General features: G+C 49.1%; 2 protein-coding genes across 2 annotated transcripts in view; one reads left to right on the forward strand and one right to left on the reverse strand.

The window, feature by feature from the left end:
* The window catches only part of TTYH3 (tweety family member 3), a 112,425-nt gene that overhangs the window by 61,146 nt on the left and 34,275 nt on the right, over positions 1-17,004 (forward strand). The window contains exons 6-7 of the mRNA XM_060260488.1: positions 2,458-2,530; positions 4,601-4,676. Of these exons, the coding sequence (XP_060116471.1) occupies positions 2,458-2,530; positions 4,601-4,676 (149 nt within the window). The remainder of the gene's footprint in view (positions 1-2,457; positions 2,531-4,600; positions 4,677-17,004) is intronic.
* Positions 1-17,004, reverse strand: part of LFNG (LFNG O-fucosylpeptide 3-beta-N-acetylglucosaminyltransferase) — a 139,506-nt gene that overhangs the window by 10,845 nt on the left and 111,657 nt on the right. The gene's annotated exons all lie outside the window — the stretch shown is intronic.

Below are 17,004 nucleotides of genomic sequence, written 5' to 3' on the forward strand. Positions count from 1 at the left end.
CTTGTGTGGGGCACAGTGAGAGGGCTTCTAGTGTCCTGGCCCCACTGATGGACTTCCTGATGGCACTTTTTTTTTTTTTGGCCACTGTGTGACACAGAGTGTTGGATTGGATAGGCTATTGGCCTGATCCAACATGGCTTCTCTTATGTTCTGTTGTGCGATGTGTGTAGACCATCCACAAAGCACCGGTGTCACTCCGTAGAAACCCTGCTGAGTCTGTGGCTAATGTTGTGCCCAACCTCATCAGATGACACAAGTTGTTATCCTAATTAAATTCCTTGTTTTGATAAGCTGAAGTCAATTTGTGCAATTACATGTGTTGGTTTTTGTTATGACCTGAGAAATCAGGAGACCGGGCTAGAGCTTGACATTCAAGGATCTGCCAAGCTTGCTGGAGGAGCTTAGTTTCTGCCTACCTCGAGTAATTTAAGGGTGAAGTCCTGCGTCCCCTGCCCTCTTCAACATGGGAGTGGACTTGCCTGAAACTAAATACACAAGAGAGCGTGGCACAGATAACGAAATGTGGCAGCTGAATTTCATGCATGCAGCTGTGCTTCGTAATAATTCGTCAATGCAAGAGAGAAAAGGAGGGTTTTGAAGCTGCAAGGTTTTGGTTTCATTTCACTTCCCAGGGGGCAGTCCTGTCAACTGCTGCCTTATGCCCGTAGGCCAGGGGTGGCACTTTCACATATTATGTGGCTCTCGAAGCATCCAGTGCCCTGTCAGCTGGCTTGGAAAAGGCATTTAAATCACCTCCAAGCCAAGCCAGCGAGTGGCTTGGAGAATGCATTTAAAGTTAAAGTTGCTTTCTTTCCACCTCCGCCTTCCTCCCCCTCCCCCATCAATTTCCTTCCTTCCTTCCTTCCTTCCTTCCTTCCTTCCTTCCTTCCTTCCTTCCTTCCTTCCTTCCTTCCTTCCTTCCTTCCTTCCTTCCTTCCTTCCTTCCTTCCTTCCTTCCTTCCTTCCTTCCTTCCTTCCTTCCTTCCTTCTTCCCTCCCTCCCTCCCTCCCTCCCTCCCTCCCTCCCTCAGACGTTCATGTCTTGCAGTTCTCAAAAATCTGATGTTTATTCTATGTGGCTCTTATATTAAGCCGTAGCTCTTCAGATTTTTTTTTTTTGCCTCCAACTCCCATGAGCCCCAGCCATTGGCCATGCTGGCTGGGGCTGATGGGAGTTGTAGGCAGAAAGTATCTGGAGAGCTACCGTTGGCCACCCCTGGTCTATGCCATAGCGCAGCTGTGAAGACCCACCCCCTGGCAGAGAGCCCACTGCCAAGCCCTTGTTGCTCTTTGCACTTCTTGCCTGTTTACCTGTCATCTTTGCTCATGCTGACAGTGATGGAAGCAAGAGAAGGAGTGGCTGCCGCCGTTCACCTCTTCCTCTGGGCCACAGTCACGTTTGTGCCCAGAAGGGAGAACATAAGAGAAGCCATGTTGGATCAGGTCAGTGGCCCTTCCAGTCCAACACTCTGGGTCATACAGTGGCCAAAAAACCCAGGTGCCATCAGGAGGTCCATCAGTGGGGCCAGGACACTAGAAGTCCTCACACTGTGCCCCCCTCCCCCCCAAGCACCAAGAATACAGAGCATCACTTGCCCTATGCAGAGAGTTCCATCAATAGCCACTGATTCTGCTCCATGTTTATACAGGGTTTTTTTTTTTAGCAGGAACTCCTTTGCCTGATGTAGTCAATCCCCCAAGAGCTTACAGAGCTCTTCTTACAGGGCCTACTGTAAGCTCCAGGAGGATCGGCTACATCAGGGGCGTGTGGCCTAATATGCAAAGGAGTTCCTGCTACAAAAAATGCCCTGTGTTTATCCAAAACAGGGCAGATAAGTGGGCAGTGCAAGGGCAGTGGATTCGCTCTGGAATGGGAGTCCCAACTGAAGGAGTCTTGTGGAAGGCCCGCTCAGGAAACCTAGACTCCTGGATAAGAGAGGTTCCTCATTTTATAGTCCCATCTACCTTTCTATAGAATGGCCTGTAACTGGTTGGAGTGCTGTTGGCTCTGGTTCTGGCCCACCATTCCTCGCGCTCATTCATTCCTCTCCTCCTACCTCAAGGACGTGAGCTGTCAGCATTTTGCCTTGGCGGAATCCATGCCAGTGCGAAAGAGTGAGGTTTATTCACTTGTCCAAAATGAAGGGAGTCTGAGGAAAACGAACTGCGGCGCTGAGCTTTGTCTGCCAAGCGACCGTTCTTGTTAATAGCTAGCCCGGTTTCAGGTTCCCCGCACGGAGCTCTTCATACGGCACCGATCTGAATTTCACAAACGCAGCCAACGACTTTGGCGGCCGTTCTGCCTCCTCTCCCAAATTGGTAGTTGCAGAAATACCGATTGATTGACAGCTTGTTGCTTGGAACTCCGAATTACCAACCTTTGGTATTAGAACTGGAGGTATTAGAACTGGAGCCGATCTGTCTACCAGCCGTGCCTTATTTCTTCTCCTTCTCGCAGGGTATGCCTCCTTGGAGTTCTCGCCCTCATCGTGAGCTGGGGGTCACTGGGTCTGGAGCTAGCTGTGGCTGTGGTGAGTGGATCTGATGCAAAAGTGCACACCCTTTTCTCTTTGGGTTAACCAGGCATCCAGGCTGACGTTGCTAAAAGAAGGAATTAAGGTTGTGATATACACACAGTGTCAGTCAGTCAGTTTATTTACAGTCACAGGCCAAGTAAAAAAACAAGAATATAAAAGCTTCAACGCAGAAGATATAATCTGCATGCGTGTTTGTAGGGGGATGATCTAGGTTGGGATACTTCCCCTCCTCCCCAGCAAAACTAGCCAGTTTGGTGTAGTGGTTAAGTGTGCGGACTCTTATCTGGGAGAGCTGGGTTTGATTCCCCACTCCTCCACTTGCACCTGCTAGCATGGCCTTGGGTCAGCCATAGCTCTGGCAGAGGTTGTCCTTCAAAGGGCAGCTGCTGGGAGAGCCCTCTCCAGCCCCACCCACCTCACAGGGTGTCTGTTGTGGGGGGGAAGATAAAGGAGATTGTGAGCCGCTCTGAGACTCTTCGGAGTGGAGGGCGGGATATAAATCCAATATCTTCATCTACCTCACAGGGTGTCTGTTGCGGGGGAGGAAGGGAAAGGCGATTGTGAGCCGCTCTGAGACTCTTCGGAGTGGAGGGCGGGATATAAATCCAATATCTTCATCTACCTCACAGGGTGTCTGTTGTGGGGGAGGAAGGTAAAGGAGATTGTGAGCTGCTCTGAGACTCTTCAGAATGGAGGGCGGGATATAAATCCAATATCTTCATCTACCTCACAGGGTGTCTGTTGTGGGGGAGGAAGAGAAAGGAGATTGTGAGCCGCTCTGAGACTATTCGGAGTGGAGGGCAGGATATAAATCCAGTATCTTCATCTACCTCACAGGGCGCCTGTTGTGGGGGAGGAAGGTAAAGGAGATTGTGAGCTGCTCTGAGACTCTTCAGAGTGGAGGGCGGGATATAAATCCAATATCTTCATCTACCTCACAGGGTGTCTGTTGTGAGGGAGGGAGATAAAGGAGATTGTGAGCCACTCTGAGACTCTTCGGAGTGGAGGGCGGGATATAAATCCAATATCTTCATCTACCTCACAGGGTGTCTGTTGTGGGGGAGGAAGGTAAAGGAGATTGTGAGCCGCTCTGAGACTCTTCGGAGTGGAGGGCGGGATATAAATCCAATATCACCTTCTTCTTCTTCTATGTAGAAAACTGGCATGACTGGAAAAGAGCTAGTTGTAGCGCTTCTTCCGGAGATGCTGATTTTTCTGTCCAGTGAAGGGAACGTGCATACCCAGGCCTTGAATTCAGCAGAAGCTCACAGCAGCGCAGCTCCTGAACTTTTCTGAGGGTTCCCACTCCTCCTCCCCACCTACTGCCCATTGAACAGTAGGTGCAGCTGCATAACAATCCCTGGATTAGGAGAGCGGGCAGCCAGCCAGCCACCAGGGGCTTTGCCACACCCCCAGCAGCCCTCATTAATCCCTGGAGAAGCCCACACCACCCTTTCTCCACTTCTTATGTGATTTTGGGAGGCAGGTGGCTTGCTGGCCTTTTGACTGGGGGGGGGGCAGCCAAGGAGAGCCCCAGGTGAGCGAGGCCTGCTTGGGCTGGCTGGATCGCTAGCCAGTCCAAGCAGGCCTCACTCGCCCAAGGCTCTCCTTTCTTGCGTCGGGTCGCTTTTGGCTGGTGGGGGGGGGCAGCATATGCTAATGAGTTATGCTAATGAGCTCCACCACATATTTTTCTACAAAACGACCCCTGTGCATACCTATAACCTCCCACAATCTGCCTGAAGCGGTACAGCCCAGGAAGAGCTATGCCACTCTATTCCGTTGCACGTGTCAGCTGGCCCTAAGATGCAGGCTGGAAAGCAGGGGACAGAAAGCACGTTTTCCATCCCGTCCAGATACATTTGTTGACTCGCCGGACACAAGAGCCCTCTTCAGGAGTCGTTCCCCCGTTCTTAAATAGATAAATCGTGCTTGCTGCTTAAGCTGTGGTTGAAACAGAAATGAGGGCAGAGTAACTTCGCAAGACATCCCAAAGTGAAGAAATCTCCTGCGTTTGGCTGTTGTTTCTCCCCTTTCATTCCTTGCTTATCTTCTCTCTTGTAGGCTTCCAGTGACTTCTGTGTCAATCCCGACACCTATGTCTCCAGGGTGGTAGAGGATCAGGCTGTTCTCACAACCGGTAAGGTTTAGGAGAGACTTTCTAAAATGTGACAACATATTTGATCTTCACCAAGCTTCAATAATGGTGAAGGGGGGAAATAGAAATGGAGGCTTAAGGCTGTAAGGGAAGCTGAAATCCTATAAGGATTTCCCCCTTCCGCTTTTATTGGAAGAGGGAGAGCTTCTCCAAAACAAGGGATTTCTGTGTGGATAGATTGATATGCCTTTTTTGCGGTTGCGCTTGTATACAGCAGTCCCCTTTGGTAATGCAGCAGTGGAAGAATTCTCTGAGAAATGCAGAAGTGTTGGATTGCATGAGCTCTGTCGAGAGTCCAAGTGGTTGAATGGCATCCAAGTTCCTCTCCCAAAGAAAACCCAAATTATTTGTGCAGAAATCATGTATATTTATACAGCATGCATTGTATGTTTGTGTAATTCTTCTTCCCCCCCAAGACGTTGGGTAAGAAATTGAATTCTGGCGACTGGGGAAGAAGAAGAAGACTGCAGATTTATACCCCGCCCTTCTCTCTGAATCAGAGACTCAGAGCGGCTTACAATCACCTATATCTTCTCCCCCCACAACAGCCCTCCCGTGAGGTGGGTGGGGCTTAAAGGGTTCTCACAGCAGCTGCCTTTTCAAGGACAACTCCTACCAGAGCTATGGCTGACCCAAGGCCATCCCAGCAGCTGCAAGTGGAGGAGTGGGGAATCAAACCTGGTTCTCCCAGATAAGAGAGCTCTGGCTGACCCAAGGTCATTCCAGCAGCTGCAAGTGGAGGAGTGGGGAATCAAACCTGGTTCTCCCAGATAAGAGAGCTCTGGCTGACCCAAGGCCATCCCAGCAGCTGCAAGTGGAGGAGTGGGGAATCAAACCCTGTTCTCCCAGATAAGAGTCCGCGCACTTCACCACTACATCAAACTGGTGCTCAAGGCAGAGAAGAGAAATGGGGATGGGGTCTGGTACCTGCAGGGCAGAGAAGGAAGGGGAGCCAAAGACCTTCCCCTGCAGACACCGTTCAGAAGAAAATCTGGTTTCCTTGTCATTTCTTGAGCTCTGGCCAGGGTTAGCCACATGGCTGGAAGCTGTTCTTTGCAAAGCTGAGAGCAGGAGAGCCAGCACGGGTTAGTGGTTAGCAAGCCAGACTAGGACCAAGGAGATCCTGATTCAAATCCCAACTCTGCCATGGGAGGCTTGCTGCATGACCAGTCGCACACTCTTCTAACCTACCTCTCAGGGTTGTTGTTGCGAGGAAAAAATGGAAGAGGGGAGAACGAGGTCAGCTCTTTTGGGTCCCCGCTGGGGAGAAAAGCCGAGTATAAATCAGGGGTGGCCAAGCTTGCTTAACTTAAGAGCCACATAGAATAAATGTCTGATGTTTGGGAGCTGCAAGACATGAACGTCAGATGTTTGAGAGCCGGAAGGAAGGAAGGAAGGAAATAGATAGGAGGGAGAGATAGAAAGAAAGCAACTTTAACTTTTAAATGCCCTCTTCAAGCTGGCCAACCAGGCAGCGGGGGCTTTCACACGATATGTGCGGCTCCCGAGCTGCAGTTTGGCCACCCCTGGTATAAAGTAAAGAAACCAGAGGCCTAAAAGGGGTGGGTGAGGGAGAGTGCTCAGTTGTTAGCCTGCTGGACTCTGTGCGCTGACCTGCGCTGTATTTTCTAATATTTTAATATATTTTTATTACATATATGTTAATACCCTTACACTTCCTTATAATGCTCCGTTAGCGTCGTATTTTTGCAGCGTCGTCCCGAGCAGAGTTTTACATCCTTCTCAGTCTGTTGAATTCAGTAGTGCTTAGAGCAGCTGTGGCCAAACTTGCTTAACATAAGAGCCGCACAGAATAATCGTCAGATGTCTGAAAGCCACGAGGCATGGACATCAGATGTTTGAGAACTGGAAGAAAGGAAGGAAGGCAAATAGATGAGAGAGGGAGGGAGAGGTGGAAATAAAGCAACTTTAAATGCATTGTCCAAGGCAGCCAGTGGTGGGGAGGAGCTTCGAGAGCCACACAATAGGTGTGAAAGAGCCATATGTGGCTCCCGAGCCGCAGTTTGGCCATCCCTGGTGTAGAGGGACACAACTCAGCTCAGAAGTTCCTTCTACTTTTGTTCTCTTCAATTCTCACTGTAACTGGTGATTGATAGAAGCCAGGGGACGCAGGAGGGGCTCACTGAGCTGTGGGGAAGGGAAACCCTATATAACACTGAGACTGAGGTGGGGGAAAGGTGGAGGGTTACTTGGTGAGAGGCGTCTCGTGTCCAGCGATGCGCGTGGGGGTTGAAAATTGGAGGAACTGTGCCTCTTTGACCAGGTTTGTCACGAGCCTGCACTTACTTACGGTTCAGGAAGTTCCTGTGCATGAAGAAGGGACCCGTAATTGGTGGGAATAAGCTGCGCCAGTGACCTCACGCGGTGCATCCAAGTAGGCCTGGCAGGAAGACAAGATAAAGAATAGAAACCCAGTCATGCAGGGAGAACTATGATTTATATCTCTGCAAATCAGTCTTGGCTTTTCATAGCCCTGGGAGTCTAAGAATCATTTCTTCTTTTAAATAGTAATTCTCTCTTTTCTGTCTTAAACACACACACACACGCACACTCTACCACTGTTGGTAATCTGGAAGTCAAATGGACTGGAACAGTAAGAGAGAAAAATTAGATATTTCCACCCAGCCTTGAAAATGTAGCTCTGGAATGTAGAAATGACCTCTGGAGCACAGTCGCTTTCTGTTCTGCGGCGACTCTTCTGTGCCGAATGATCCATTATTTTGATGTTATACAAAAACCTGGGTCAGGATTTTTTTTTAAAAAAATGGAATACAATAGTATAAAACAACGAAACAGTTTGTGAATTGGGTAGATAAAGCGTAAAGGAAGCTGTGTTCTACATGATGTACTTTTTAAAAAAGTCATAAGAACATAAGAGAAGCCATGTTGGATCAGGCCAATGGCCCATCCAGTCCAACACTCTGTGTCACATAAGAACATAAGAGAAGCCTTGTTGGATCAGGCCAATGGCCCCTCCAGTCCAACACTCTGAGTCACATAAGAACATAAGAGAAGCCTTGTTGGATCAGGCCAATGGCCCATCCAGTCCAACACTCTGTGTCACATAAGAACATAAGAGAAGCCTTGTTGGATCAGGCCAATGGCCCATCCAGTCCAACACTCTGTGTCACATAAGAACATAAGAGAAGCCATGTTGGATCAGGCCAATGGCCCCTCCAGTCCAACACTCTGAGTCACATAAGAACATAAGAGCAGCCATGTTGGATCAGGCCAATGGCCCATCCAGTCCAACACTCTGTGTCACATAAGAACATAAGAGAAGCCTTGTTGGATCAGGCCAATGGCCCATCCAGTCCAACACTCTGTGTCACATAAGAACATAAGAGAAGCCTTGTTGGATCAGGTCAATGGCCCCTCCAGTCCAACACTCTGTGTCACATAAGAACATAAGAGAAGCCTTGTTGGATCAGGCCAATGGCCCATCCAGTCCAACACTCTAAGTCACATAAGAACATAAGAGAAGCCCTGTTGGATCAGGCCAACGGCCCATCCAGTCCAACACTCTGTGTCACACAGTGGCAATAAAATTTATACATACACACACACTGTGGCTAATAGCAACTGATGGACCTGTGTTCCATATTTTTATCTAAACCCCTCTTGAAGGTGGCTATACTTGTGGCCGCCACCCCCTCCTGTGGCAGTGAATTCCACATGTTAATCACCCTTTGGGTGAAGAAGTACTTCCTTTTATCCGTTTAAGTCAAATCTCTTCTGAGTGCGTGCCTAAAGTCTCCCAGCATTTCTGTACTGATGGTTCTGCATTTAAGCAAGCCTAACTCTGCATTCTTGCTTAAGAATGCAACAGCATTGCTGGGTCATGTCAAGATAACACCCACATTAAGCCGTGTTGTAGCTGTACTGGATTGAAGCAGCAGAACAAAGGTTGAGTCTAGTGATGCCTTTAATAGAATCATAGAGTTGGAAGGAACCTCCCGGGTCATCTAGTCCCATCCCCCTGCGCAATGCATGGAACTCACAAATACCTCCCCCTAAATTCACAGGATCCTCATTGCTGTCAGGTGGCCATCTAATTTAATTTAATTTTTTTTAATTTATACCCCGCCCTATCCCGCAAATGGGCTCTGACCTCTGTTTACATTTATCCCTGTTAAAATCCATTTCATTGGTTTTAGCCCGGTTTTCCAGCCCGTCAAGATCATCCTGTATCCTGTTTCCATCTTCTACGTATTTGCAACCCCTCCCAATTGACATAAAACTTTGTTGGTCTTCAAAAAGTGCCCCCGGATTCAAACTTTGCTCTGGGAAAGAGGAGCAAGAGATGGAACAAAACCAAACACTGTGATGACTGCTGCGACCAAAGTAATGTTCTTTTGATCTGCATAGCCAACCCGGCCAATCAGAAACCGCGCTGGGCGAGCGCTTCACCTGGCTCCACCCACTTTCTGAAAACACTTGGTCGCACTAGGGGTATGGTGTCAGCATACGGTGTGGTGCCCTGTTGGAGACCCCTGCATTAGAAAATTGATGTTTCCCCCCCTCTATAAGGTCCTTTGTAGGCCTCTTTACACAGTGCATTTAGAAAAGCGGCTCAGCGGGCAAGTATGTGCTAGAAAATTTTAAACATGTTACCTCTTCCGATGTGATTATTTAGGTTTTTTAACAAACTATCTTGGTATTTTTTTAAAAAAACGAAAAATCCCACTGAGCTGAAGTTTCCTCTCTGTTGGTCTTTGTCAGTTCTCAGCTAAGCTAACACAGTGGGACCCCTTCCTGTTTCAACATGCATCGTGAGCATGTTGATACGGTACAGAGGAGTCAGAAAGGAATTACTTTCTGAGGGGGGACATGATTGCTCTCTCTAAATATTTGAAAGGCTGTCATTTAGAGGAGGGCAAGCAGACTGTCATTTAGAAGAGGACAGGATGGCTGTGAGAGCAGGACCATTAAGGAAGGCCGAGCGCAGAAGAATAGATACTTTTTGAGCTGTGGTGCTGGAGAAGAATCTTGAGAGTCCCTTGGACTGCAAGAAGATCCAATCAGTCAGGCCTAAGGGAAGTCAACCCTGACTGTTCCCTGGAAGGCCAGATGCTGAAGCTGAAGCTCAAATACTTTGGCCACCAAATGAGAAGGGAGCACTCACTGGAGAAAATCCTGATGCTGGGAAAGACAGAAGGCAAAAGAAGAAGGGGACGGCAAAAGATGAGATGACTGGACAGTGTTACTGATGTATCTAACACACATTTGAGCAGACTTCGGAGGATGGTGGAAGACAGGAGGGCCTGGCATGACTTGGTCCATGGGGTCGCAAAGAGTTGGACTCGACTGTGCGACTGAACAACAACAAGGAGCCGTTCCACTTGGCAGCCGAGGATAGGACCCAAAGCAATGGGCTCAAATTACAAGCAAAAAGTTACTGACTGGATATTAGGAAAAAATTTTTTACAGTCAGAGTAGTTCAGAGGTGGAACCAGCTGTCTAGAAAGGTGGTGATCTTCATTGGTAGCCTTCAAAATGCGGTTGGATGATCTTGCATGAAGCAGGGGGTTGGACTGGATGGTCTGCATGACCCCTTCCCCGTGGTGCAGAGTGTTAAAGCTGCAGTACTGCAGTCGGAGCCCTCTGCTCATGACCTGAATTCGATCCCCGGCACAAGCTGGGTTTTCAGGTGGCCGGCTCGAGGTTGACTCAGCCTTCCATCCTTCCGAGGCCGGTAAAATGAGTCCCCAGCTTGCTGGGGGGAAAGGGTAGATGACTGGGGAAGGCAATAGCAAACCACCCCGTAAAAAAAGTCTGCCGCAAAAACGTGAAAGCAGCGTCACCCCAGAGTCAGAAACAACTGGTGCTTGCACAGGGGACCTTTCCCTTTCCTTTCCATGGGCCCTTCCAACTCTAGGATTCTACTTTAACCCCAAGTATTTGGATTAAAGGAAGCCACAGCCGACAGTTTGCAAGACCTGAGCAATGATAGGACATTTGAGAGGTTATTTTATTCACAGGGCCACCATAAGTCACAAGCAGCTGGATGGCACGTGGCAGGCGCACCATCGTGTTGGCATCTTTCAATATCTTCAGCAGAACAAACAGCACATAAGATCATCTGATTAAGTGTTGGTTTCAATATTAGCGCCTTTTGTTTTTTCAAGTTTTAGCCATCGGCGGGGTTCAAAATATCAGAGCCGAGGAGGGAAATTAAAGCCTTTGGTGTGAGGAGAGCGTGGTATTTATATGCCCAGCTCATCCAGAATTCATTAAGTGAGATAAAGACAAATAGAGCCGAACGCTGATGGGATAATCGCCTCATGCTGCTCGGAGAAGCCCAAACGCAGCCAAGATGTTTGTTTTCGAGGCAGGAGGCCATTTGCCTAGCCTCACGTTTCTCTCTCTCTTTCTCTTTGCACTGATTATGTTTTATTACTGATGATTTAGTAAAGCAGGACGATGACGATACACAAGCAATCTCCTGTCTGGGCGGGGAGGGGGTGGTGGAAAGCACTGCCAAGTCACAGCTGACTTATGGCAACCCCATAGGGCGTAGGGGTGTTGAACTCATGAGGGCTGGATCTGACATAAATAAGACCTCATCGGGCTGGGCCACGTATATCATAAAATGTAATGCCAGGTAGCTGAGATAGAAACTTTATAAAGGACACAGGCAAACACAATTAAAGTTTTTTTTAACTTAAACCATGCTTAAAACATTAGCGCTCATTGGTCTTAAAGGTGGTTTCTTTGTATCTCTCCCATTGGATCCAGGGAATGAGCAAAGAAAGCTCTGGCTCTTTCCTACCTTCCCCAGGGGGCCAGGAGGGGGAGGAGCCTCAGCCAACAGAAGGAAGAGAGGCTTGGCGCAGTAGCTCTGCTGTGCGATTGAGAGACCCTTGGCAAAGCAAGCTCTCCCTCACCCCTTCTTCCTCAAGGGAGGAGCCTCAGCCAATAGAAAAAATAGAGGGTTCGCTCTGCAGTTCCTGTGCGATTGAGCAAGCCTGGCAAAGCAAGCTGTGATGCAGAAGGAAGCAAGAGAGAGGGAGAAGGAAGCAGCCAAAAGCCAGTTGCTTTGGCGCCTGATAGAAGGCCCTCTAGGGCCTGATTCGGCCCACAGGCCACATGTTTGACACCCCTGCCATGGGGTTTTCATGGTAAGAGACATTGGGAGGTGGTTTGCCATTGCCTGGCTCCACGTCACGGCCCTGGTATTCCTCGGAGGCCTCCTGTCCAAATACTAGCCAAGGCCAACTCTGCTTAGCTTCCAAGATCTTGCGAGATTGGGGCTGCCTGGGCTATCTAGGTCATAGAATCACTGAGTTGGAAGGGTTCACAGAGGCCATCTAGTCCCCCCCCACACTCAATGCAGGATCATCTTAGAGTATCCCTGGCAAATGTTTGTCCAGCTGATGCTTCCAGACGGCCAGCGAGGGGGAGCTCACCACTTTCCTCGGGAGCTGATTTCACTGCTCAACAACTCTTCCTGTCAAAATGTTTTTCCTAATATCCAGCTGGTACCTTCGTGCCCTTCATTTAAGCCCATTATTATGAGTCCTCTCCTCTGCTGCCAACAGTTACAGCTCCCTGCCCTCCTCCTCTAAGTGGCAGCCCTTCAGATACTTCAAGAGAGCCATCATGTCCCCCCCCCCACCTCCTCTTCTCCAGACGAGACACTCCCAAGTCCCTCAGCCTTTCCTCCTAGGGCAGAGGTGGCCAAACTTTCTTAACGTAAGAGCCACAAAGAATAGATGTCAGATGTTTGAGAGCCACAAGACATGAACGTCAGATTTTGAGAGCTGGACGGAGAGAGTGGAAGGAAGGAAGGAAAATAGATGGGGATGGAGGAGGGAGAGAGAAGTGGAAAGAAAGCAACTTTAACTTTAAATGCCTTTTCCAAGCCACTGGCTGGCTTTGCTCAGAGAAGCAAGTTAAAGAGAGAAATGCCTTCTCTAAGTTGGCTGATGCGGTGGCTGCAAGGGCTTTGAGAGCCACACAATATCTGCAAAAAAGCCACATGTGGCTCTTGAGCCACAGTTTGGCCACCGCTGTTCTAGGGCTTGGTCTCCAGGCCCCTGTCACTCTCCTCTGCACACAATACACCAGGTGTGGCCTGACCAATGCAGTGTACAGTGGGGCTGTGACATCCTGTGTGGCTAAAGGTCAAGGTAGTCCCCTGTGCAATCACCAGTCGTTTCCAACTCTGGGGTGACATCGCATCACGACGTTTTCACAGCAGACTTTTTTACAGGGTGGTTTGCCATTGCCTTCCCCAGTCATCTACACTTCCCCCCCCATCAAGCTGGGTACTCCTTTTACCGACCTCAGAAGGATGGAAGGCTGAGTCAACCTTGAGCCAGCTACCTGAAAACCCAGCTTCCACCGGGGATTGAACTCAGGTTGTGAGCAGAGCTTGGACTGCAGTACTGCAGCTTTAGCACTCTGCACCATGGGACTTCTTCCTGTGTGGGTAGCTGGGTGGAATGTGACTATGATACCTGGTTTCCTTCTATGGTAGTTGTAGATAGAGAGCAGTTTCTTCCTCCCACTTTGTGTCCAGCCATTTGGCAGTGTTGCAGGACTCATTAGCTATCCAATACGGTTGGTGGTTCTACATGAGTCAAGCCGTGTAGATTGAATTCATGGGGGTGTGGGTTTTCTCCAGGTGTTGATTGAGGTGTATTGGGGGGGCCAGTGCCACCCCACCACCGTCACCCCTTATGCCGTGCATGCTCTGCAAGCAAACAAAGACTGCTACAAACAGTACCACTGAAAATAATAATGTTTTTTTAAAAAGGTGAAGGTAGTCCTCTGTGCAAGCACCAGTTGTTTCCGACTCTGGGGTGACGTCACACCCCAGACCTTTCACGGCAGACTTTTTACGGGGTTGGTTTGCCATTGCCTTCCCCAGTCATCTACACTTCCCCCCACCCCCCCAGCAAGCTGGGTACTCATTTTACTGACCTCGGAAGGACAGAAGGCTGAGTCAACCTTGAGTTGGCTACCTGAACCCAGCTTCTGCCGGGATCGAACTCAGGTCATGAGCAGAGCTTAGGACTACAGTACTGCAGCTTTACCACTCTGCGCCACAAGAACCTATTGATTCTACTGTAAGCTATGAACCTTGAGTCTGTGTTAGAAGTCCTTGAAATAAGGTTCCAGTTTGACAGCCTAATAACTGAAGAAGACCAGTATTGAAACGTCTTGAAATCTAGAGGGGATTAATCCCTCTGTTGGACATTGTGGATGCAAACTGATTTGCAATTAATTGTAATTGGAAATTTTTTAGGGGGGGAAGGTTTGAGGACATTGTATACACGGGTTTGGATTATATAAGGATTTAAGCATTTGTATTGTTGTTGTTGTTTTCAGCTGTACTGTTCGTAGCCATATTGTTTGCTTGCATTCACGCTGGAACTCCTTCTTCCACGGTGCATGCCCTGCAAGCAGGATTTTGGATTCCAGAGCAGTCAAGATGGCATTTCCTCCTGCTCCCCCTCCCCGCCCGCATTCGCACAGGCGGTTGAGCGACGCGCACAGTGTAGCTTCTGAGTGCATTTAGTGGTTGCACCGAAGTATTGATTTTTCTAGCTCTTCTAGAGCCAGTCGAGGAACGGCCCATTTGGCCGATGGCGATGCTTCTCTCAAACGACTGGTAATAGATCGTGGCTTAATTTCAGTCATCTTCTTTTGAAACCTGAGTAGCGCAGGCAGGGCCAGCCGCTATTCTCGAGTGGCTCAGACATGCGCCATAAAGATCAAGTGGCTCAGACGTGCTCCATATGTCTACAACAGGAGACAAGTGTGCATCTGGTATTCCTCGAACTCCCGCTTTTCCTTGTGACAGGTGGCAGAAACTGCAGAGCAAGCAAAGCATGGGTCATGCAGCTCCGAGAGCAAGGGGTGAATCCCACTGTGAGTCTGCAAGGAAAGGTCATTGCTTTGAACCTCTTCCCATACTTCTTAATTTAGGTCTGTAGCTTAGGGCTTCCAAGTGCAATGTCAGTGGACACCAGTGTTCCCCCTAAGCTGAGTTAGCGTGCGCTAGCTCACAGATTTTTAGCCTCTAACTCACACGTTTTTGTCTTAGCTCAGGAAGGATGACCCCAGAGCACAATAATTTATGAAGTAGGTTGCACCTTTTAATGCCAGTAGCTCACAACTTTAACGTCAGTAGTTCACAAAGTAGAATTTTTGCTCACAAGACTCTGCAGCTTAGAGCAGGGGTGGGGAATGTCCATCCCGAGGGCCGTTTGTGGCCCTCAAGATCACTTGGTCTGGCCCTCAGGGATTGCTGGGCCAAGCCGAGCCACACGACAGCCTCTCTTTCACCAGAATGGAATGGTTTAGAAACAGATTCCAGATTGCTATAATGAGGGAAATAAATGCCCTGTTGGATATTAAGGAGAAACTGGGGGAAAGAGAATGTCTCTTAATACTAAAAAAAAAATCCACTGATTGTAGTATAATTTCCCCACATAGTACACTGTTTTTTAAATTGATAATTTTGTATGGCCCGCAAATGATGTTATAAATATCCAAATGGCCCTTAGCAGAAAAAAGGTTCCCCACCCGTGACTTAGAGGGAACATACTAGACAGTGGACACTGTAGCACCGTTTCCTGGTACCCGTTTGCATCTCCGTCAAAGTAGGCAGCCAGTTCTGCCTTTGCTGCATTGAAATATGGGGTGCTTCGGAAGAGCCCCACAGGCCCTCATCCCTGTAATGGAAAACGGCAAAACGGCTGCCTCCATCATAGGAGGATGGTGGCGTTGGAACCGCCCGGTGTTTTGTGATGGGACCTAACCCCTGTAGCAGTCCATCTGTTGCAGTGTCCATTGCCTGGTCTCAAAACTTCATGGGTTCAACAAGGTTGGGGATGCCATAAACCAGCATCCCCCCTTAAGACAGGGCTCTCAAACCAGGACTTGAAGTGTACTTTTAAACCTTGGTTAAGGTGAGGCCTTTGCTGGTTCTAAAGTCAGTGCAAATTATGTTGCAGTGAAGGGACTGCTGCTCCTGATGTCTCTATAGCAGGGGTGGCCAACGGTAGCTCTCAAGATGTTTTTTTGCCTACAACTCCCATCAGCCCCAGCCAGCATGGCCAATGGCTGGGGCTGATGGGAGTTGTAGGCAAAAAAAACATCTGGAGAGCTACTGTTGACTACCCCTGCCCTATAGGGTTTGGGGATGTACGGGGGTGCCCTCATCAAGAAGACCTTATAGAAAAGACAGGGCTTTCTTTGGTAGCAGGAACTCCTTTGCATATTAGGCTACACACCCCTGAAGTAGCCAATCCTTCAAGAGCTTACAGTAGACACTGTACTAAGAGCCCTGTAAGCTCTTGGAGGGTTGACTACAGCAGGGGGGGTGCAGCCTAATATGCAAAGGAGTTCCTGCTACAAAAAAAGTCCTGGAAAAAAGAAGAGTTGGATTTATACCCTGGCTTTCTCTCAGAGTCTTAGAATGCCTTACAATCTCCTTCCCTTCCTCTCCCCACAACAGACGCCCTGTGAGGTGAGTGGGGCTGAGAGGGCTCTTTCGAGAACTGCTCTTGAGAGAACAGCTCGGAGGGAACTGTGACTGAACCAAGGTCACCCAGCTGGTTGCATGTGGGGGAGTGGGGAATCAAACCCAGCTCTCCAGGTTAGAGTTCTCTGCTCTTAACCACTACACCAAACTGGCTCTCTGTTGGACTCATGCCCTTCCCCACCCCTCTGCAAAGAAGCAGAGCCTCCAACGCAGCTGCTGTCCAGGAGGTTCTTGTGTGAGGACAGCTACTAGGGAGAGCCCTTTGCATCAAAGTCCATTTGGCAATCCAAGCCCACACCTGCCGCTTGCCCTGTTCTTAGCAGTTCCCATTTAATGGGCCAGCTGAGCAGCAGACGCAAGTCATTCCAGCACGTGAGAGAGAAAGCAATTCAGCAGGAGGAGATGGAGCAGCTGCCGGAAGCAGCCCCAAAGCGGGCTGTGATGAATTATAAATAGCAGCCATCGGGTTCCCTTCCTAGCACGCAGAAGCAAGCAGGCTCCATCTCGCCACCCGGCCTGTCCAGTGTGTGCTGCCTTTTGGAAAAGAAAGGCGCATGAAATATTCATGGGGCGTGCAGTAAAACAGGGGGAGCCCGGGCTGCTTGATCCCTGACCGTGGCTCTTTCCCCGTCGTGGTGCGCTTGGCAAGTGAAAGAGCTGTTTGCCTCTCTGTGAGCTCCCCTCGCTCCCAACCCCCCCACCCCAAAACTGCTTACATTGCAAAGATCTGTTTTGAAGAGGGACTCAGAATTATGTTAACAGAAAAAGGAATAGAAATGCTTTAAAACACTC

This window comes from Heteronotia binoei, chromosome 20 (genome assembly GCF_032191835.1).
Source record: "Heteronotia binoei isolate CCM8104 ecotype False Entrance Well chromosome 20, APGP_CSIRO_Hbin_v1, whole genome shotgun sequence".
Lineage (NCBI taxonomy): Eukaryota > Metazoa > Chordata > Lepidosauria > Squamata > Gekkonidae > Heteronotia > Heteronotia binoei.